At 55.0% G+C, this 18,232-nt stretch overlaps 1 protein-coding gene across 4 annotated transcripts in view; it reads left to right on the top strand.

Annotated features, from left to right (window-relative positions):
* ADARB1 (adenosine deaminase RNA specific B1) overlaps window positions 1–18,232 on the top strand; it is a 129,437-nt gene that overhangs the window by 84,325 nt on the left and 26,880 nt on the right. For 3 of the 4 annotated variants that reach the window (XM_039257109.1, XM_039257112.1, XM_039257111.1), the window contains exons 2-7: window positions 951–1,025; window positions 4,681–5,615; window positions 9,138–9,252; window positions 11,240–11,408; window positions 12,036–12,184; window positions 13,611–13,779. In XM_039257109.1, coding sequence (XP_039113040.1) covers window positions 998–1,025; window positions 4,681–5,615; window positions 9,138–9,252; window positions 11,240–11,408; window positions 12,036–12,184; window positions 13,611–13,779 — 1,565 coding nt within the window. In that variant the 5' untranslated portion in view covers window positions 951–997. The remainder of the gene's footprint in view (window positions 1–950; window positions 1,026–4,680; window positions 5,616–9,137; window positions 9,253–11,239; window positions 11,409–12,035; window positions 12,185–13,610; window positions 13,780–18,232) is intronic. The other variant, XM_039257110.1, reaches the window with a different exon arrangement.

The raw sequence follows: 18,232 nt of genomic DNA, 5'->3' as shown, positions 1-18,232 counted from the left end.
TTTTAGCAATGAATTTGCCAGTTATATGTTGAGATTCACCATTATTAACAAACGATGGTCATGAAAACTGCACACATTTTGGATACATGAGGGATATTTATAACAATCGTGCATGTTTTAGCACATTTTCATTACCATTGTCCTGAAAGCGCTGAATTTGCCTTTTAGTGACTAACAATATAAACAAACGCTATCTCATACAAAGCAAAAGTGTCCAGAATATTTGCAGTCGTCTCCTCGCCCGCTGTCTGACGGGGTCCTAATGACAGGTGACGCGTTAGGACGGTCTTGTGGAGTACAGCCGCAGTATTCAGGAAGAGGAGACTTTAAACCGGTTAATATTTAGATAATTGGGTGATCGTTCCTGAGAGTTTCCTGTGGTTTCTCCTGCCAGCTGAGGAGGTCACAGACGGCTGCGGGTCGGCCTCGAACAGCTGTGTGCCTGTGGCCGCACCCGCACGAGATGCTGCTCTGGATGAAGAAGAGGGGGGTTCTGCCGCGTCCTTGCCCTGACCGGACCAGAGTGCCGGGGCGGGGGCCAGCGGCAGACGGGCAGGCGCGTGTGGGGTTCTGTCATCCTCCATCGTGACGTGGAGGGTCTTCACTCCGTCCCGTGGGGGGCTCTCTCCCAGCCGTCCCTCCAGGCCCCCTCCCCGGCACAGGGCCTCCCTGTAGGCCGCATCCCCCTTGCCGTGCCTCCGTCCCGCCTCCGCCCCGCCTCCGCCTTCCCTCCTGATGGCGCGGCCCTGGCTGGCGGTCCTTGGGTGCCCTGGACCGTGCTGAAGCGGTGGGCGCGTCCGGTGTGGGTCCCGGACGGCGGACCTAGCCCTCCTCGTGTGAAGGCTCCCTTCTCCCGCCTGCACTGTGGTTGCGGTGGGTCCCGCGCAGCGGGCTCCCCGCCGTGCTCACATGATGGGCGCGCTCAAGGTCATTTTCTTGCTGTCTTTCAGACAGAAACCGTCTCCGCCAGTCAAGAGACCCTCCCAAGCACTTTGCCATGGATGTAGAAGATGAAGAAAACATGAGTAAGACCTGGGCCTGTCATGTAGCGTCGAGTAGCTAATTCTCCGTTAAAATCTTAGTGTTCTTGTAAATATTTGTAATGAGACTAATTTGGGAAAAGTGATTTTTTTCCTGCCATATGGGCTACTAATGGTCGCATGTTTTAAATTTCTGATGTATTCCCGGCAGTAGGTGTTGGTACTTGTGTGGGCATCTTCCTTACAGCCTTCTGACCGGACCTTCGGCTGCCGTCACTGGGACCGTCCCGCACGCACCCGCAGGGAGCACCCGTGTCTCCAGATGCACGTGCCTCACGGCCGCCCGGTTCCATGCCACATCATGGCGTGGCTCTCCTGCTAGTGGCTGGGTTTTCATCTGTGCACATCTGAGATCCCCTTCGAGGTTGATTTAAATAGTTGGCCCTTTGGGGGGCGCCTGGGTGGCTTAGTCGGTTAAGCGTCCGACTTTCGCTTGGGTCATGATCTCGCGGTTCGCGGGTTCGAGCCCTGTGTCGGGCTCTGTGCTGACTGCCAGCTCAGAGCCTGGAGCCTGTTTCAGAGTCTGTATCTCCCTCTCTCTCTTACCCTCCCCTGCTCACGCTCTCTCTCTCTCTCCTAGAAATAAATAAAAATATTAAAAAAATAAATAAATAAAAATAAACAGTTGGCCCTTTAGGATAACTCCCTAAATTTTTCCCTGCAAATACAGTGAATTTTCCCTGTGCTTTGAAGGAAAGGGGCTCCCGTGAGACTGCTTATTTTAAGTTTCCAAGACTTCAGCGAGCCTTTGGGCCGCTGTGGACCAGAGCGCACTGTTGGGCCCACTCTGCCCCCCACACTGTCCTGTCTGGGGCGCGGGGTGGTGAGCCTCAGGGGCACACCGCTCCCCTCCCTCGGTGGTGCTCTCTGTGAAAAGAAGTTTGCTGAATGTACTTCCCTCTTCTGTTTAATCCCCGATAGCGGCACATTTGGATAAGGTTTGCAGGCTCCCACAGACGTTGGGACACTACAACGAAGACACCATTTTCTGATCTGTGTACACATCTACATTCTTACCTGTCAGTGTCCGGCTGTGCCCAGGGAAGGGCAGGCAGGTCTACACGCCAGGTGACCTTACTGACACTGGTCAGTATGACCAGAACACAGCTCCGTCACTCCCCCCGTGACTTCCCCCAGAACTGACCAGCTGAGGCCTGGGACTGGGGCCTGTCTGCCGCTTAGAAGGCAGAGGCTCAGTGGGCGGGGCGCTCCTGCTCGTGGGCCGCTCCACGCGCCCTGCAGCGCTGGGCCTTGGTCGCACGAACCTCACGGCAAATGTTCTCTTTGGCAGCTGCGAGCGTGAGAAAGTGCGGCCGTGGCGCTGCCCTGCAGGGCGCTGTCTTCAGGCTGGTGTCCCCATCGGAGCCTACGCTTAAGGCCTGTTTTCACTGGTCAGCCCCACCTGCCACGGCCGCTTTTGCCAGGGCACTACCCCCTCCCCCGTGAGGACCGTGTGAGCACGTATCCCTCCCCGGAGCCTCCTTTGCTCGGGGCCGTGGACCGTCGTCCATCTGGCGTGGGTGGAAACCTCACAGCGTGTAGATCCTGTGGTCACTCAGGCGAGGGAGTCTTGCGGGTGACTTTCCCGAGAGGTGACTGCGGTTCTAGTGCTGGAGGTCTGTGGTCCTGGGTTCCCTGTCGCCTCGAAAGCACAAAGATCTTACCGGGTTGCGTTCACGTCCGTGAGCTAACGTAGCGCCCTGCGTCTGCTTGTGAAGAGCTGTGACAGCGGGATCTGTGTCTCTAACTCTGTGTTTCCTTTACGCAGCAGTGCCGCTCATAAGATGAGAGACGAGTGGCGTCTGAGCGCTTCTGAAGCAAGTACCAGCTTGAAAGTGACGTGAACTCTCTTATAGGAAGTGTATTTTTCTTTTTAACGTCTCAAGAGTATTTGTCAGTCCAATACTGATTACTTTTATTTCTTAAAGGACAGCCTTTGTTTCAGGGGCAGTGAGTCTGTGATTCAACGCACGTGCGCGTGTATTTACATGGCCTGATTTTCACGTCGATAATCCTCTTTGGAACAGCGTCCGGATGTATGCAGTCGTCTAGTGTGTGATGTTCTTGCTCATTTGTTAATCTGAATTCTGTCTCTTGCTCTGCCCTTTTTAACCTTTGTTTCCTTTGAGCACCGAAAGGAGTAACCTATCGAGCTTTTGCTGGAGGATGTTATAAATGAAAATTTAGTGTCCATTCCGTCAGCTTTGTCAACTGGGAGAAGTGGTGTGTGTGCGTCAGGAGCGCTGGGGAGCATGTGGCATCTGCAGAGAGGGGTCACCGGCCTCCTAACCTCTGCCTCGTGCGGAGTCTGTTTCCCAGGGGCTGGGTTTACACCAGGGTTATTCTTTACACCCCAGCTGAGGGACGGCAGCCCTGGAAGTTTGAGAATTTTAACTGTGGGGATTGGCAGCCATCAGCCAGACTTTCTGTCCCAGTTAGCCTCCTGTGTCCCCAGTGCTGTTTACTTAGCGTCATGAGAATCTGCCTCTAGATTCTGTACCATGACCCGAGGGCCACCGTGTCAGGGCACCTGTAGGGTGCTTCCACGTGTAAAAATTACTTTGGTTACTAACTACACCTTTGAGCATTAGTGACAGGCCTTTCGATACAGTCCCCCGACAACAGTGCACAGCCCTCCGCCCCATGCGGCAGACGGCCTGTGAAAATCAGCCAGGGAAGCAAGGAAGAGGGAAGAGTAAATACTGTCTTAGTCCCCCTTTTAGAATTAAAATCATATTCATTTTGCTATGAACTTTTAGAATTTTAAAATTGTCTTCATCAATTGCAATAGAAACTACCTTTAAAAGGCAGGATAAGCAAACTATCCTGTGAATCCATCAAGTATTTGTTTTCTAAAAAAAAGACAAAATCACTGCCTTTACTTAGAAAGTTAGGAAGTGGTAGCCTGTTTGCAGCTTCAATTTTATGTCCTGATATATATTTTTTCTATCATGGAATATATTAAGGATTCAGAGATAACCAATCCCCATATGTAATGAAAGAAATTTAAATTATTACCAGGAGCAAAGCTGTATCCTTCAATGATGCCATGAGGAATTTTCTCAGATTGATTCATGGACTAAATCCAGTGACCGCACATATCGAGCCAGTAGTCTAGCCCTGAAACACTAATTAACTTGTGAGCGCTGCTCGTAAGCCCTGGCCCTGCTCCGGGGGCGCTGCGGTCCGGAGCCCAGCGTGAGCACAGTCGGAGTAAGTGACATTGAAGAGGAGGAGGGTGAGTGTGTGAGCACTCACACTGGACTTACTAACAGATACTTTTCAGGATTAATTGATCAGCCCACATTCTGATAAGCTTGAGTAAAGCATCTCCAGATGCTTCTGGATATTCTTGTAGAAAACAGTTATCTTAAAAACTCACCCTTGAATGCAAAAGCAGTTGGTGATACCAAACGGAAATGGTGTTGGCCATGACTTAGCGAAATGTACGGCGACCTATTTCTGTGTAGGTGGCAGTTCTTGGGGTGAAGATGCAGCTCTTGCGTGTAGGGCCGGGAGCGGAGTGAATAAGCACACATCACTTAACCAGTTACAAAGAGAGATAAAGGAATCTATAAATTTTGCATTTACAAGATCCTGCAACGAAGGCGTTGTAAGTTACTCTTTCTGGGCACCGCAGGTTCAAGCAGCACAGATGTTAAGGAAAGCTGCGGTCTGGACAGCATGCCCCCCAAGGACGGCAGCGCCCCCGGGCCTGGCGAGGGCATCCCGCTCTCCAACGGGGGCGGCGGGGGCACCGGCCGGAAGCGGCCCCTGGAGGAGGGCAGCAACGGCCACTCCAAGTTCCGCCTGAAGAAGAGGAGGCGGCCGCCCGGGCCCGCGCTGCCCAAGAACGCCCTGATGCAACTGAACGAGATCAAGCCCGGCCTGCAGTATGCGCTGCTGTCGCAGACGGGGCCGGTGCACGCGCCCCTGTTCGTCATGTCCGTCGAAGTGAACGGGCAGGTGTTCGAGGGCTCCGGCCCCACCAAGAAGAAGGCCAAGCTGCACGCGGCGGAGAAGGCCCTGCGCTCTTTCGTTCAGTTCCCCAACGCCTCCGAGGCGCACCTGGCCATGGGCAGGACCCTGTCCACCAACACGGACTTCACGTCCGACCAGGCCGACTTCCCCGACACGCTCTTCAACGGCTTCGAGACCCCGGACAGGTCGGACGCGCCCTTCTACCTGGGCTCCAATGGCGACGACTCCTTTAGTTCCAGCGGGGACCTCAGCCTGGCCGCGTCCCCGGCGCCCGCCGGCCTCGCACAGCCGCCCCTCCCCGGCCCTCCGCCGTTCCCGCCCCCGAGCGGGAAGAACCCTGTGATGATCCTGAACGAGCTGCGGCCGGGACTCAAGTACGACTTCCTGTCGGAGAGCGGGGAGAGCCACGCCAAGAGCTTTGTCATGTCCGTGGTGGTGGACGGCCAGTTCTTCGAGGGCTCGGGCAGGAACAAAAAGCTCGCTAAGGCCCGGGCTGCACAGTCGGCCCTGGCGGCCATTTTTAATTTGCACTTGGATCAAACACCGTCTCGCCAGCCCATCCCCAGCGAGGGCCTTCAGTTGCATTTACCGCAGGTGAGGAAACGTGGTGCTGCCGGAAACGGTGGCCGTGTCTTGCCAGTGCTTTCAGACAGGGCCTCACTCTCCCGTCGCTGTTGACGTCCCGTCTGCACGTCCCTGGTAAGTCTGGCGCCGGGTGTCCCTGCCCGGCCCGCGCTGGGCGTGCTGGGCAGCCCGTCCAGGGCCTCGCACGCGGGCGGGACACGCGGAAGCCCCCCGCAGAGCGGTGCCGTCAGCGCCCTCCAGGCCGAGCCCTGCCTCGTTCCACACAGCAGCCTGTGGCTCCTTTCCCGCGTGGTTCACCCCTGCAGGGGCCTGCGTCCCACAGCAGCGGCCTGTGGCTGGAGCACGGGGGCCACTGGCCCCCTTGCTCAGCATGTTCCCTGCAGTCTCACCAGGGAACCCCACGCACAGAAGTGGGGCTGCCCACGTCGGGGTCAGCGCCGGTGCCGCGCAGCTCCGGCAGGACCACCCAGTTACGTCCCCAGGGCCGCCGGCCAGCTGGGCGGAGGGCACACCGCGCAGGTGCTGAGCCCCTCAGAGGTGGGGGGAGGAAGGGCACCCTTTGGCCGCGCTGCCAGGGTCCAGGAATCTGCACCTGGAGTGTCCCGGGTGGGGTCGCCCCTCCTGCTGGGCCAGGAGGAGGCGGCCACTCCTGTTTGCCCTTGGAGACCCTCCCCCGTGAGACCAGGGTGGAGACGGCATTGCAGGGTGGGCTCCTGGCTGACTCAACAGGGGAAGAGAGAAGGGGAGACGGTGTGTAGCTGGCATCTCTTGAGTCCTACAACTCCCTGATTACATGTTGCTTCTCTTCTTGGGAATCCAGGTTTTTCTGGCCTAGCGTAAAGATGACTCTTTTAGAGAGAAACTCTGATTACCTTCTCTATTCCTATTTGTCAAAATATTACTGACCTTAAAGATAAAATCTATGCTGGTTGGGATGGGAAAGAATGAAGGCTCCGGTGGCTGCACGGGACAGCTTGTGTCATTCGTGGAGGAATCCAGGTGCAGCAGCCTTGCAGCTGCCTTTGAGCGGTCAGGGTAGCCCCCAGAACGGCCTGGAACGGCCAGTAGTTCAGGGTTTTAGGAAAAGAAGCTTCATTTTATTTTGCCTAAAGCAACCAAATGCAGCATCAGTAGAAAGTAACATTCAGACTATTCTACTGGTCTTTTATGAACCGAATAATCACTTCCCATATTAATGTCTTGCTGACATTTTTTCAGAAGATTCCACAAGTCAGTGGCATTGGTGCCCCAGAGAGGATGTGTGTCAGGGCCCGTGGCTCCGCACACTCCAGCTTGGGCACAGAGGGCGTCTGGCGCCACCCGACTTCTTGTAGCACCCGCGGGTCCTGCGTGAGACAGACAGAAGCCAGGCGAACCCTGTGAGCTCCCAACGCCTGGGTTTTGCAGGATGGCCGTGGAGGGAGACAGGGTCCCTGTGGGCACTTGCAGCCTGCTCGCAGGCCTGGCCCTGAGCTTCCGCTCCGCTGGGGGCCCCGGGGTGCCTCCCTGGGGAGGGGCGTCTAAGAGAGCCCCGAGTGAGGGACGGGGTGGGCGGGCTGAGAGACAGGGTCGGCAGGCTGGGCGCTCTTAGCCCTGCCCGATGCCGCTCGCCCCGCGTTCTTACAGGTGCCGCGGGGTGGTCTCCCAGCCTCTGTGGTCGGGCCCTGCGGGGGCGGAACTGGGTGTCCTGTCTCTGCTCACGGCGCCCCCTCGGAGCTCAGGACATGCTCGTGTTTCTTTGGAGGACCAGGGGTGGCCTTTGCACAAGCGGCCCTACAGCTTTACTTCTGGACCGCGTTGCCTTTGCGCTGGAAGTTTCCAGACGTACATTCTGGAGTGGTGAGCATCCTCACCGCTTTCCCGGAGTAACCCTTGAGGGGTCGGGCCGGCGGCCCTCCCTGCTCTCGGGACTTCTCACCTTCATCCTGTTCGTGGTGGCGTCCGGGGTTTAAACCCAGAGGTGCGGGCCGCGTCGGCGCAGAGCCCTGTCAGTGGGGGACTTTGCTACCGCGGCACCACAGCCCGGCTTTGAGCCAGGGCCTCACAGCTCCTAGGTGCCACCCGGGGCTGTGGGGCACAGGCGTGACTCGTGTGACGCCCGCCCCCGACATGCAGAGGGAGAGTCTCATTCCTTAGGAGCGAGATCACAGTCCCTTTAAGGGGCAGAGGAGCTGTCCGGGTGACCGAAGCGCCTGCCTCTGACGAGTATGTGTCACCGCCCGGGCCCGACCTGCGTATCTCTGAGCTCCGTGGTTTAGAAATCTGCCAAACCTTCCATCAAACAGAGGCTTCTTTTCTCTGGCTTCTCCTCAACTTCTCATGATTTTTTTCTTTTATGTAAGTTGGAACAAGTGATCCTTCCTCTTTGATACCCTCACCGCTGTGTGGCCTGCACCCATGTGTGTGGTGTGGACGCCTCTGCCTGGGACAGGAAGCGGGGGGGTGGGGAGACCTGCCGCCCCCCATCCCCATGTCTCCTGTCCACGCCCCACGCCTCCGGCTCGGGCACAGTCTTCTGGGGCTGCCGGTGTTTTCTGGTGCGGCGGCAGGAGGGCTTCTAAGGTGACTTTTGTTTCTTCAGAATGTAAGTTGTCATTTAGGATGAGGGACGTGTCTGTTCATCTGGGAAGTGGTTTACAGGGGCCCAAGCTGGACACTGGATCTGGCTGTTTGGTTCTTAAGAGAAGTGTGGGTTCGGGGGGCACACGGCTCTTCACACCGCCCCCCCCCCCATCAGGAAGCATTTCCAAAACCCTGGTGCCCAAGGTGAGTTGTAAGCTGTGGAAACAGGACGGAGGCCCAGCTGCCAGGCGTGTCTGCTTCACAGCACCCGCTGCGGGCGTGGAAACCTGCCGGGCGCACTGACCCCTGCCCTTGGAGAGCGTAGCCGGTGGTGCTGTCCTGCCGCTCGGTCCGAGTGATAAACGCCTGCCGGGCGCTCCAGAGCGCTGGTTTCTGGGCGGCACAGGGCGGCCAGTTCGCACGTCGCAGTAGCTGAGGCGCGGGAGGCGGGTGCCCTGCGGGAGCTGCTGTGGGGGCGCGGGGCCCTGCACCCACCCCCGGCCCGGCCCTCGAGCTGACGGCAGCCCTTCCGTGTTGAGGGAGGGGAGCACTTTCATTTCCTCCACAAGCCCTGGTTCTCCAGGGAGTGTGGCCTGAGGCCGGGAGAGCCTGGCGCAGGGCAGAGGGCATGCGGGGCAGGTGGCCTAGGGTGGCCTCCGTTCCCTCGTTCGAGGGGATGTGGGGGACCACAGGGGCGGCACGGGCTCTGGACCGGCTTTGTCTGTGAGATTCTATTGAAGGATTCCAGCCAGCGCCTTGAATTCCTTGGGCCCCTGTTTCCAGGGGACGTTTTGGAGGGGAAACACACACACACACACACACACACACACACACACGCTTGCTTGCCAGATTCGCCTGCATGGTTTTCCAGAAGAGAAGCCGTCGGTGAGGCCACTCTGGAGGGACAGCCATGTTGGCGTGCACGGGGCGGTGCAGGCCGCACCCCTGACTCCCTGCTGTGGTCCTCAGGTGTTAGCGGACGCCGTGGCCCGCCTGGTGCTCGACAAGTTCGGTGACCTGACAGACAACTTCGCCTCTCCTCACGCACGTAGGAAAGTCCTTGCCGGCATCGTCATGACAACAGGTAAAACGTGGGCGTGCCTCACCTGCCTTTCTTTGCGTCAGACTGTGGCCATCCCTGGGGCCCTCACATGGGCTGTCTCCCCAGTTCCTCAGCGTCCCTGCCACAGCCACACGTGGGAGCTGTACTTACAAATGCTGAGTTTTTTAACCTCAGGGGTTTTTTGGAGACAGCATACCGTGTTCGTGTCTGAGTCCTGTGATCAGGCATGAGAGGTTTTGATCTGCTCTGGAAAACGCACTTCCAGCTTCTTGCGTCATTTGAACATGGGACGTATCTGACTTACCAGCTAGTGGCGATGCCTCTAGATAGTTTGTGTGTGATGTTCATGGGGAAGACAGGCAGCTCCAGCAAGCGCAGCAAATGCTTAGGTAAAAGCGCACTTTGGGATGACACAGGAAACCCTACTAAATGTATCCAGAAGTCCCCAGCAGGACAAAGCGCCCTCTCTGAGCTCTTTCCCACACCCAGCGGGGAGAACGCTGAGCAGCTGCTGCTCGCGGACCTCTCCCACGGCCAGGAGACCACCGCCGTGGCCCGTGCTGGGTCCCTGTGGCAGGCCAGGTGGTGGCTGAGTCTGAGGCTCCTTGTGGGGTCTCTACACTGGGGTGTCCACTCAGCCCCACTGTACGTGTGCAGGCAGCCGGCCCTAGGGCCAGAGAGCAAGCCAGCGGTTTATCTGTCTACACCCGCCAGCCAGGGAGAACACCCCAGTCCTCTGCGGGGGGAGTGCCTGCCCTGTCCCCCGAGGTAGCTCTCCTCCGTCTGACTGTGGACAGGACGTGATCCCATAATCCTCAGCATTGACCCACCCCTTCGACACCCTGGGAAACACGACTGCTGCTTTAATGATGGCGGCTTTTTCTCGCACGTGTTTACTCCGGCGCAGCTGAGTGTCTGTGGCAGATGAAGGGCTCAGGACGTCACCTGGGGTTTCATTTGAATTTGGGGTTTGATGCCTGCATCGTCTCCATCTTCTCCCTCTCTCTGCCGCTGTTCTTCACACGACTGAAGGGTGAACGCTTCAGCTGCAGACATGCCGCTTTCCCTGGGCAGGTGCTGGGCCTCCGCGGGCGCAGGAGTGAGCAGCCAGCGGGTCCTTCCCCGCGGCTCTTCTCCTGGGCTCCGGGCGCGGACCAGCTCCTGGGGCATTTTGCACCTGGGTGTGCATCTCACGTGGGGCCTGTGGCTCAGGGCCACGGTGTACCCAGCAGGCGGCGCCCGCAGCCCTCGGCATGCGGCCCTGGCGTCACACAGCCCACTTCGGCTCGGCTTCCCGTGGTTGAATGACCCTGGGCAGGCTCTGACCCCTCCAGGCCTCAGGGTCCTCATCCGTGAAATGGAGACAGTGGTAGCGTGCCCCTCAGAGGACACCATAGGACTGAAGGGAGACCCTCACCCAGTAGGCCTGACGCCACGTACGCCCTCCGCTCCGCTGACAGCACGTGCGGTTTACCGTGGGCCGGGGTCCACGCCTTGCCCTGCGCCTGGCAGAGTGCACGCGCTTCCCGTGCCCGAGGCCTCACGCCCAGCACAGTTAGGTGGTGACAGGCATTCCTGGGCAGGGCACCGTGACTGACCTCTCTTTTCCTCCTCGTCCCTCTGTGAGCCATTCCTCGTAGCCCCTTAGTGCTTTGCTGTTAATTTCAAAACTAACTACCAGACCAGTCCAGTTGCTCAGCCCGTACGTGGGCGCCCTACCTGGACCCAGTGGGGCTGCGTCCAGAGGAAATAAGTTCCTTAGGTTTAGTCTGCGCACCGGAGCGGCAGGGAGGGTGGCTTCCCTGCATGGCGAGCCCTCCGCGGGAGGTGGTTTGCAGAGCCTGGGTCTGCCCCGGGAAGGAGTGGGGGTGGGCGTGCATGGAAGATGGGCTGCGAGCTCTGCCCTCACCCAGACGTGAAGTCACCGAGAAGGCACGCACACCCTGGGAGCACAGGTAGGCACGCGTCATTGCTCATTCGGAGGAATAATTTCTCATTTGTTTTTCAGGCACAGATGTGAAAGATGCCAAGGTGATAAGCGTGTCTACGGGCACCAAGTGCATCAACGGCGAGTACATGAGTGACCGTGGCCTTGCGCTAAACGACTGCCATGCAGAGATCATCGCGCGGAGATCCTTGCTTAGATTTCTTTATACACAGCTTGAGCTTTACTTAAAGTAAGTTTAGTAAATAAATAAAGGAAGCAGTTTTTAAAAAATATCCCCCTCCTTTCAGAATGTATTGCAAAACCTTTTGTTGTTTCTGTAATCTCTGAAAAATTCTTAAAATAGTAACCGTATCGGCAGCCATGCGGTTGGGCCCCGTTTTCCCATGATGCTCCAGGTACAGACTAGAGTTGGCCAGATGCCGCCCGCACGCACACGCACCCACCGCTGATGCCGTCGTAGATCTGAAGTCCACGTTCAAGACCGTGTGATTGTGTGTCATGTAGCATGAATGTGAGCGGGACCAAGCCACCCAGGACCGTGGCCGTTTCTTGTGGTCACTGTGTGCAGACAGCAGGCCACCTGTCTAAGCTGCTTTCCTTTACAAACGTTTCTACATGTCATCTCTGTTTTGAAGTCCTAAATGAGAAGAAGGAAAGGTCGCTCACATCCCGGTAACTTGTGCGTTATTGATTGAGTGGGCAGGAACCGTGTTATCATAACAAGTAAATGTTCCAGTTGAAGCTAATCGGTACCCTGTTGAAAATACTGGCCTCTGAAACCCTTGTCACCTATGGGAGACTAAGTTTTGACTGTCTACAGCTTTAAAGTTCATTTTTGCAACTTTTTTCCTTCCAGTAGCAAAGACGATCAAAAACGATCCATCTTTCAGAAGTCAGAGCGCAGCGGGTTCAGGCTGAAGGACAGCGTCCAGTTCCACCTGTACATCAGCACGTCTCCCTGTGGGGACGCCAGAATTTTCTCACCACACGAGCCGATTCTGGAAGGTACGGGAGCCGGGGCTCAGCAAGTAGCGGCATCTCGAGGAGACCGGTGATGACGTAGTGACAGATCAAAGAGCAAACCTGCATGAGGACCCTTGTTTCCTTTTGTTCAAAGACTTTGACCTTGAAAGTGGATCTGATAGAAATACATGAAAACATGAGGTTTTCTTTACAGCTAGTAGCTTAATGAGAAAATCCTACTGAAATGTGTTGATTCTGCTACACTGAGTAATTAGAATAGAGGGAGGAGATTAAATCACAGTTGTTTCTAGTGTTTAAATTTGGGACAGTCTGTGTCAATACATCAGAGGCGCACGCCATCTGTGTTTGTGATGAACTGTGACTTGATGCGTGCATACCTGGGGTGTTTGCTGAAATTTCAGAAGCAGCACAGACTAGTGGAAAGGGGGCCCTGTCACATCACATTTTCCTCCAGCCGCGTTTGTGCGTGAGGTTGGTGCTTGTATTTTATTGTAACTTGTGTTCTCGTTTCTTCTCCAAAGCATGAGCAGTATTTATTTCAAATACAACTTTTGAGGGGCGCCTGGGTGGCTTAGTCGGTTGAGCGTCCGACTTTCACTTAGGTCATGATCTCGCGGTTTGTGGGTTCGAGCCCCGCGTCGGGCTCTGTGCTGACTGCCAGCTCAGAGCCTGGAGCCTGTTTCAGTCTGTGACTCCCTCTCTCTCTGACCCTCCCCTGCTCACGCTGTCTCTCCCTCTCTCTCCTAGAAATAAATTAAAAAAAACAAAACAAAACAAAAAAAACAAATACAACTTTTGAGTACCTTACTTTCCCTGATTATAAAAGTAACACATTCCCACTGTGGATTGTTGCTACAGATTTTTGAAATATTAAGAAAAGCCATCCATCCCCCATATTCCTGTAACCCAGAGACCATCGCTTCAGATGATTGTGCATGCTTCCCTCTGCATTTTTTTCTGCATTCCTGTAATGTATTTTTGAAAATTTTTAAATGTGGGGGAAAAAACATAACAGTCAAATATATCCATCTGTAGAATTAGCAAATGTCAGCATTTTGTCCTGTTTGCTTCAGCTCATTTTTAATGATAGAAAGAAATCATTTTGGTTAAAATGGAAGCCCTTTTTTCCCCAACCCCTGAGGAGACCACTCCCAGGACTTTCATTTGTATTTTCCCCTTTCCTGCCCAGGGTCCCGGGCGGTGGTGCCCGTACCATATAGAGAGTGAGCATGTGCACACGGCCCCAGGGCCCTGGGCGGTGGTGTCCGTGACGTATAGAGAGTGAGCATGTGCACACGGCCCCAGGGCCCTGGGCGGTGGTGTCCGTGACGTATAGAGAGTGAGCATGTGCACACGGGCATAAACGAGACTCCGTACGTGTGGGGGCTGCTGCCCTTGCTTTCCCGCGAGGAGAGGAGAGGACTCTCACCCAGCCTTCCTCTCCTAGAACCAGCGGACAGGCATCCAAACCGCAAGGCCAGAGGACAGCTGCGGACGAAAATAGAGTCTGGCGAAGGCACGATTCCGGTGCGGTCCAACGCCAGCCTGCAGACGTGGGACGGGGTGCTGCAGGGCGAGAGGCTGCTCACCATGTCCTGCAGCGACAAGATGGCCCGGTAAGGCCCCCGCCGCGCCCACATGTTTGCACGTGTGCTTCCGGTGCGCCCGTGTGCCGCAGACAGTGCTTCCGGGGATGGCTGAGAAGGTCCTCATTCCTAGTAGATGCCACCTTAGGGGTCCTGCCCCCCCGGGGTTACCGCTGGGAGTTTCTGTGAGTGCAGAGTGTCCCTCGTGTCCTGTGCTGGGTGGTGGCCGCCGGTGAGGCGGGGGTGGCTGAGACGCCGCAGTTTGCATTTGCTGGACAAGTGAATGCTCTTTCAGACAGAGACGCATCCAGGCCGGGTTGTAGAAAAGCCCGTTTCCTCAGATGCGGTGTTAGTTCCAGTAGCTTTTTGTTTTTTAACAAATGCTCACTTGGAAAAATAACAGGTAAGTAACCCAGGTAGATGGTAAGTTCAGTGGTACAGGGGCGCCTGGGGGGCTCAGTCGGTTGAGCGTCCAGCTTCAGCTCAGGTCATGACCTCACGGTTCGTGGGTTTGAGTCCCGCTTCGGTCTCTGTGCTGACAGCTCAGAGCCTGAAGCTGCTTCAGACTCTGTCTCTCCCTCTCTCTCTGACCCTCCCCTGCTCACGCTGTCTCTCTCTCTCAGAAATAAATACAAAACATTAAAAAAAATTTTTTTAAGGAAGTTTGATGATACAAAAGCATCCAAGTCAAAGATTGCTCCCTCTTCAGAGCTGGGCTGTGCCGCTCATCGTGAACGGCTCCTTGACGGCTCTTCCCAAGCGTCACAGAGGATGTGCGTGTTTGTGCACATGGCTGCCCAGCTGTTCGTAAGGTTTCTGTGTCGATCGTCTTGAGTGGACCTTGTCAGGGAACCTCACGTACGTGGAACTTGATTCGGAATATGCTGTGGTCCCTTCCCCCCAGGCTCAGGTACCCCCTGTCCAGTTACGTGTGTGTGTGTGTGGTCTTGAAAAGTACACAGTGCTGTCATTTGGGGGTGTTTGTGCGTATGTTATTAATTTACAGAAATGGAATTGTGTTTTAAGATGCTATTCTGTGTCTCGTAGTTTCACTCAACCCAGTGTTGGGGCGCTGTCCCTAAGGCCGTACCAGACGGCTGCTTTCTGCAAAGGCCGTGCTGTGTCCGGGCCCTCCCCGCAGAGACCTGGGTCTGCTGACCCCCCGCCGCGGCACAGCCAGGGGTTTCCGTGAGTGTGGCTCATGGTAGACCTTTGCTCTGCAAGGCCTCTGCTGCACACGTGTAGGGCTTCACAGACGGGCCGTGTCGCAGCCCGGAAGGGTCACACCTACACACACTTACACCAACAGTGCGTGATGCTGGTTTCGGCCTCGCTTTAGAGGTGCTCCGTGGGGTGTGGAACAGCCGTGCAGTCATTCCTCTTTCTCACGGGACTTGCCTGTGTATACCCTCCGCCCGCTCATCTGGTGGATCTCATGCTGTTTTTCATCTTGATCTGCGGAAGTCCCTCTTACAGTTGCTGTTGCGTCCTTGGTGGTTGGAGAAGCTTCCGTGTCTTCTCTGGTCCAAACGCGTCTTCACGTGGTCCAAGCCATGCTCTTGCTGAGTAGAAACCCTTCGTTTTGTCAGAACCTACCCATTAGTCTTTCACCCTGTGATTTGTACTTTCAGAATCTTATGTAAGAAATTCTTCTCAAATTAAGGGCATGAAAATATTCTCCCATACTTTTTTCCAAGATTTTTGTCATTTTACTTGCAAATTTAGGCCTTAAATACATTTGTGTTAAAGTAGTAATTTGGCTTTACTATTTTAGTACAGTGAGTCAGTTTTCCTGGTACCATCCACTGACTAATCGAGGTCTTCTTCATCGATGTGTGAAGGCATCCCTCTCATGTGCTGAACTCCCTTACATGGAGGTGTCAGCTCCTGGCCTCTCGAGCCCCTGTGATCAGTGTAGTTGTATGGAGTCCACAGTTCTTACACTTCTGACATTTTAGTGTGTTTAAAGGTCTGGTTGGCTGAGACTGTGCTTTCCCCTTCTTCTGTCAGACTTGTGGCCTTTTGTGACCCTCTGTTCTTCTGCACACACTACAGAATCGGCTTGTCAAATGTCACCACGTGTCTTGCTTAGATTTTACGTGGATTGTGGAATTGTGGATTGAAAGGGAAAGAATGAACACGAAGTTAAATCACTCCCTCCGTGAATGTTGTGTGTGTCTCCACGCTTACACTGTCATCTGTGTCAGTTACATACTAGGCAACTTTGGATGGATTAATTCCTGGAACTTTAAACTTCCTGTATCGGTGTGAGAATTATCTTATTATCTATCTTATATTCTGCAGAATTATACACATGACATAAAATTTATAATCTTAACTGTTTTTCAAGAGTTTTTTTTAAAGAGCAGTTTTAGGTTCATAACAAAATTAAGACGAGCATACAGAGATTTCCCGTGGACTCCGTGTCCCCCCCCCACATGCACGGCTCCGCGGAATGTGCCCTGTTCCGGTGATGAACCTGCACGGATACGTCAGTCGCCCAGAGCCCGTGGTTTACATCAGGCTTCACTCTGCGTGTGGCGTGTTCTCTGGATTTGGACAATTACTTAATCACATGTATTCGTCATTACAGTGTCATAAAGAGTGTTTCCACTGCCCTGAAAGTCCTCTGTGCTCCACGCTGTCCTCCCTCCCTCCCCTCAGCCCCCGGCCGCCCCCGACCTTCCCGCCGTCTCCATGCCCCTGCTTTTCCAGAACGTCACACAGATGGAATCCTACAGGACGCAGCCTTTTCAGACCGGCTGCTGTCACTTAGTGACCTGCACTTACGGGTCCTCCGTGTCTTTCGTGGCTGACGGCCCGTTTCTTCTTGGCGCTGCCTACGTCCCGGTGTCGGGAGGCACCGGCGTACCTGCCCGTCCCCTCCCGGAGGGCATCTCATGGCTCCCAGGTCTGGCAGTTCTGGAAACCCATCTGTGTGCAGGTTGTCATGTAGACCTGTGTTTTGAGCTCCTTTGGGTAAATACTAACGAGTGTGATTGCCGGGTCACATGGTAAGAATATGTTGAGTTTTGTAAGAAACTGTGAAAACATATGTAGAGAACTCCTAAGAATCAACAACAGAAAACCTGATTCAAACATGGACAAAGGACCCGAGCAGGCACATCTCCAGGAAGACACTCCACGTGCCTGATCGTCAGGGTCACACAGACCAAAACCACAGCGAGACACCCCTCACAGCCATGGGGAGGCTCCCACCAACGGACAGGACGAAACAAAACAGAAGGTGACAAGTGCTGGTGAACACGTGGAGAGCCCGGGGCCCTGTGCATGTGGCTGCCGGGGTGTCATGGGGCAGCCGCCAAGGGACCATTGCGGCGGCTCTACAGACAGCCAGACACGGAGCTGCCATGCGCCCCACTTCTGGGGGTCTGCCCCCAGGAGCCGAAACAGGACCACCAAGACATCCTTGTTGACCCGCGCTCATGCAGCGTTCTTCACGAGCGCCAGACGTGGGCAGGTGTCTGTTAGGGTCTTTGGCCCATTTTTGAAAGAGGGTAGTTTGTGTTCTTGTTGAGTTTTAAGAGTTTGTCGTATATTTTAGGTAACAATCCTGAATCAGCGTTTTCTCCCAGGCTGTGGCTTGTCTGTTCATTCTGTGGACATTGGTCTTAGCCAAGCAGAAGTTTTCCATTTAATGCAGTCCAGCTTAGCAGTGATTTCTCTCATGGATTGTGCCTTCGGTGCTGTGTGTAGAAAGTCATCACCGCATCGAGGTCACCTAGATTTTCTGCTGTGTTGTCTTCTAGGAGGTTTACGGTTTTGTGTTCTGCCTTTAGGCCTGGGACCTGTTGTGAGTTCGTTGCTGTGAAGGGTGTAAGGTCTGCATCCAGATCCAGTGTTTGCACGTGGGTCCTCGGCTGTTTCAGCCTCACTTGCTGAAGAGATGCTCTGTGCTCCCTGTGTTGCCTGTTGCTTGTCTTGGATCCGTTAACCGTATCTACGTGGGTCTGTTCCGTCCCCTCGAGCGATTTGTGTCTTGTTTTGCCGGTACTGCAGTGTGTTGATTGCCGCTTGGATTTTGAATCCAGTTCCGTCGTACGTGTTGGGGAGGGATTGGCTCCTCACACACCCAGCAAGCACGCGAGCCGGGCGTCCTCTGGTTGCCCGTGCTCCTGACCAGCCCGTGGTGGGTTGGAGGTTGCGAGGACCCCCTCCTTGGACTTGGTTAACTCGCTGGGGCGGCTCGCGGATCTCAGAAAAACATCCCACTCACTAGATCACTAGCTTATTATAAGAGGATGTAACTCAGAACAGCCAGATGAAGAGACCCAGAGGACGAGGCGTGGGGACAGGGTCAGGGAGGGCCCACGCCCTCCCCAGCTGCACTGCTCTCCTCACATCCACATGCCCACCAACCTGGAAGCTTCAAAGCCTCTTCCTTGTGGTTTTTATGGAAGCTTCATTACGTAGGCATGATTGATTAAGTCATTGGCCGTTGATTTTTTTTTTAACTCCCAAC

The sequence above is a fragment of the Hyaena hyaena genome, unplaced genomic scaffold (genome assembly GCF_003009895.1).
Source record: "Hyaena hyaena isolate Hyena2069 unplaced genomic scaffold, ASM300989v1 scaffold_600, whole genome shotgun sequence".
Lineage (NCBI taxonomy): Eukaryota > Metazoa > Chordata > Mammalia > Carnivora > Hyaenidae > Hyaena > Hyaena hyaena.
Note: the sequence above shows the minus strand (reverse complement) of the source record. Positions and strands in the feature narration are given on the sequence as shown.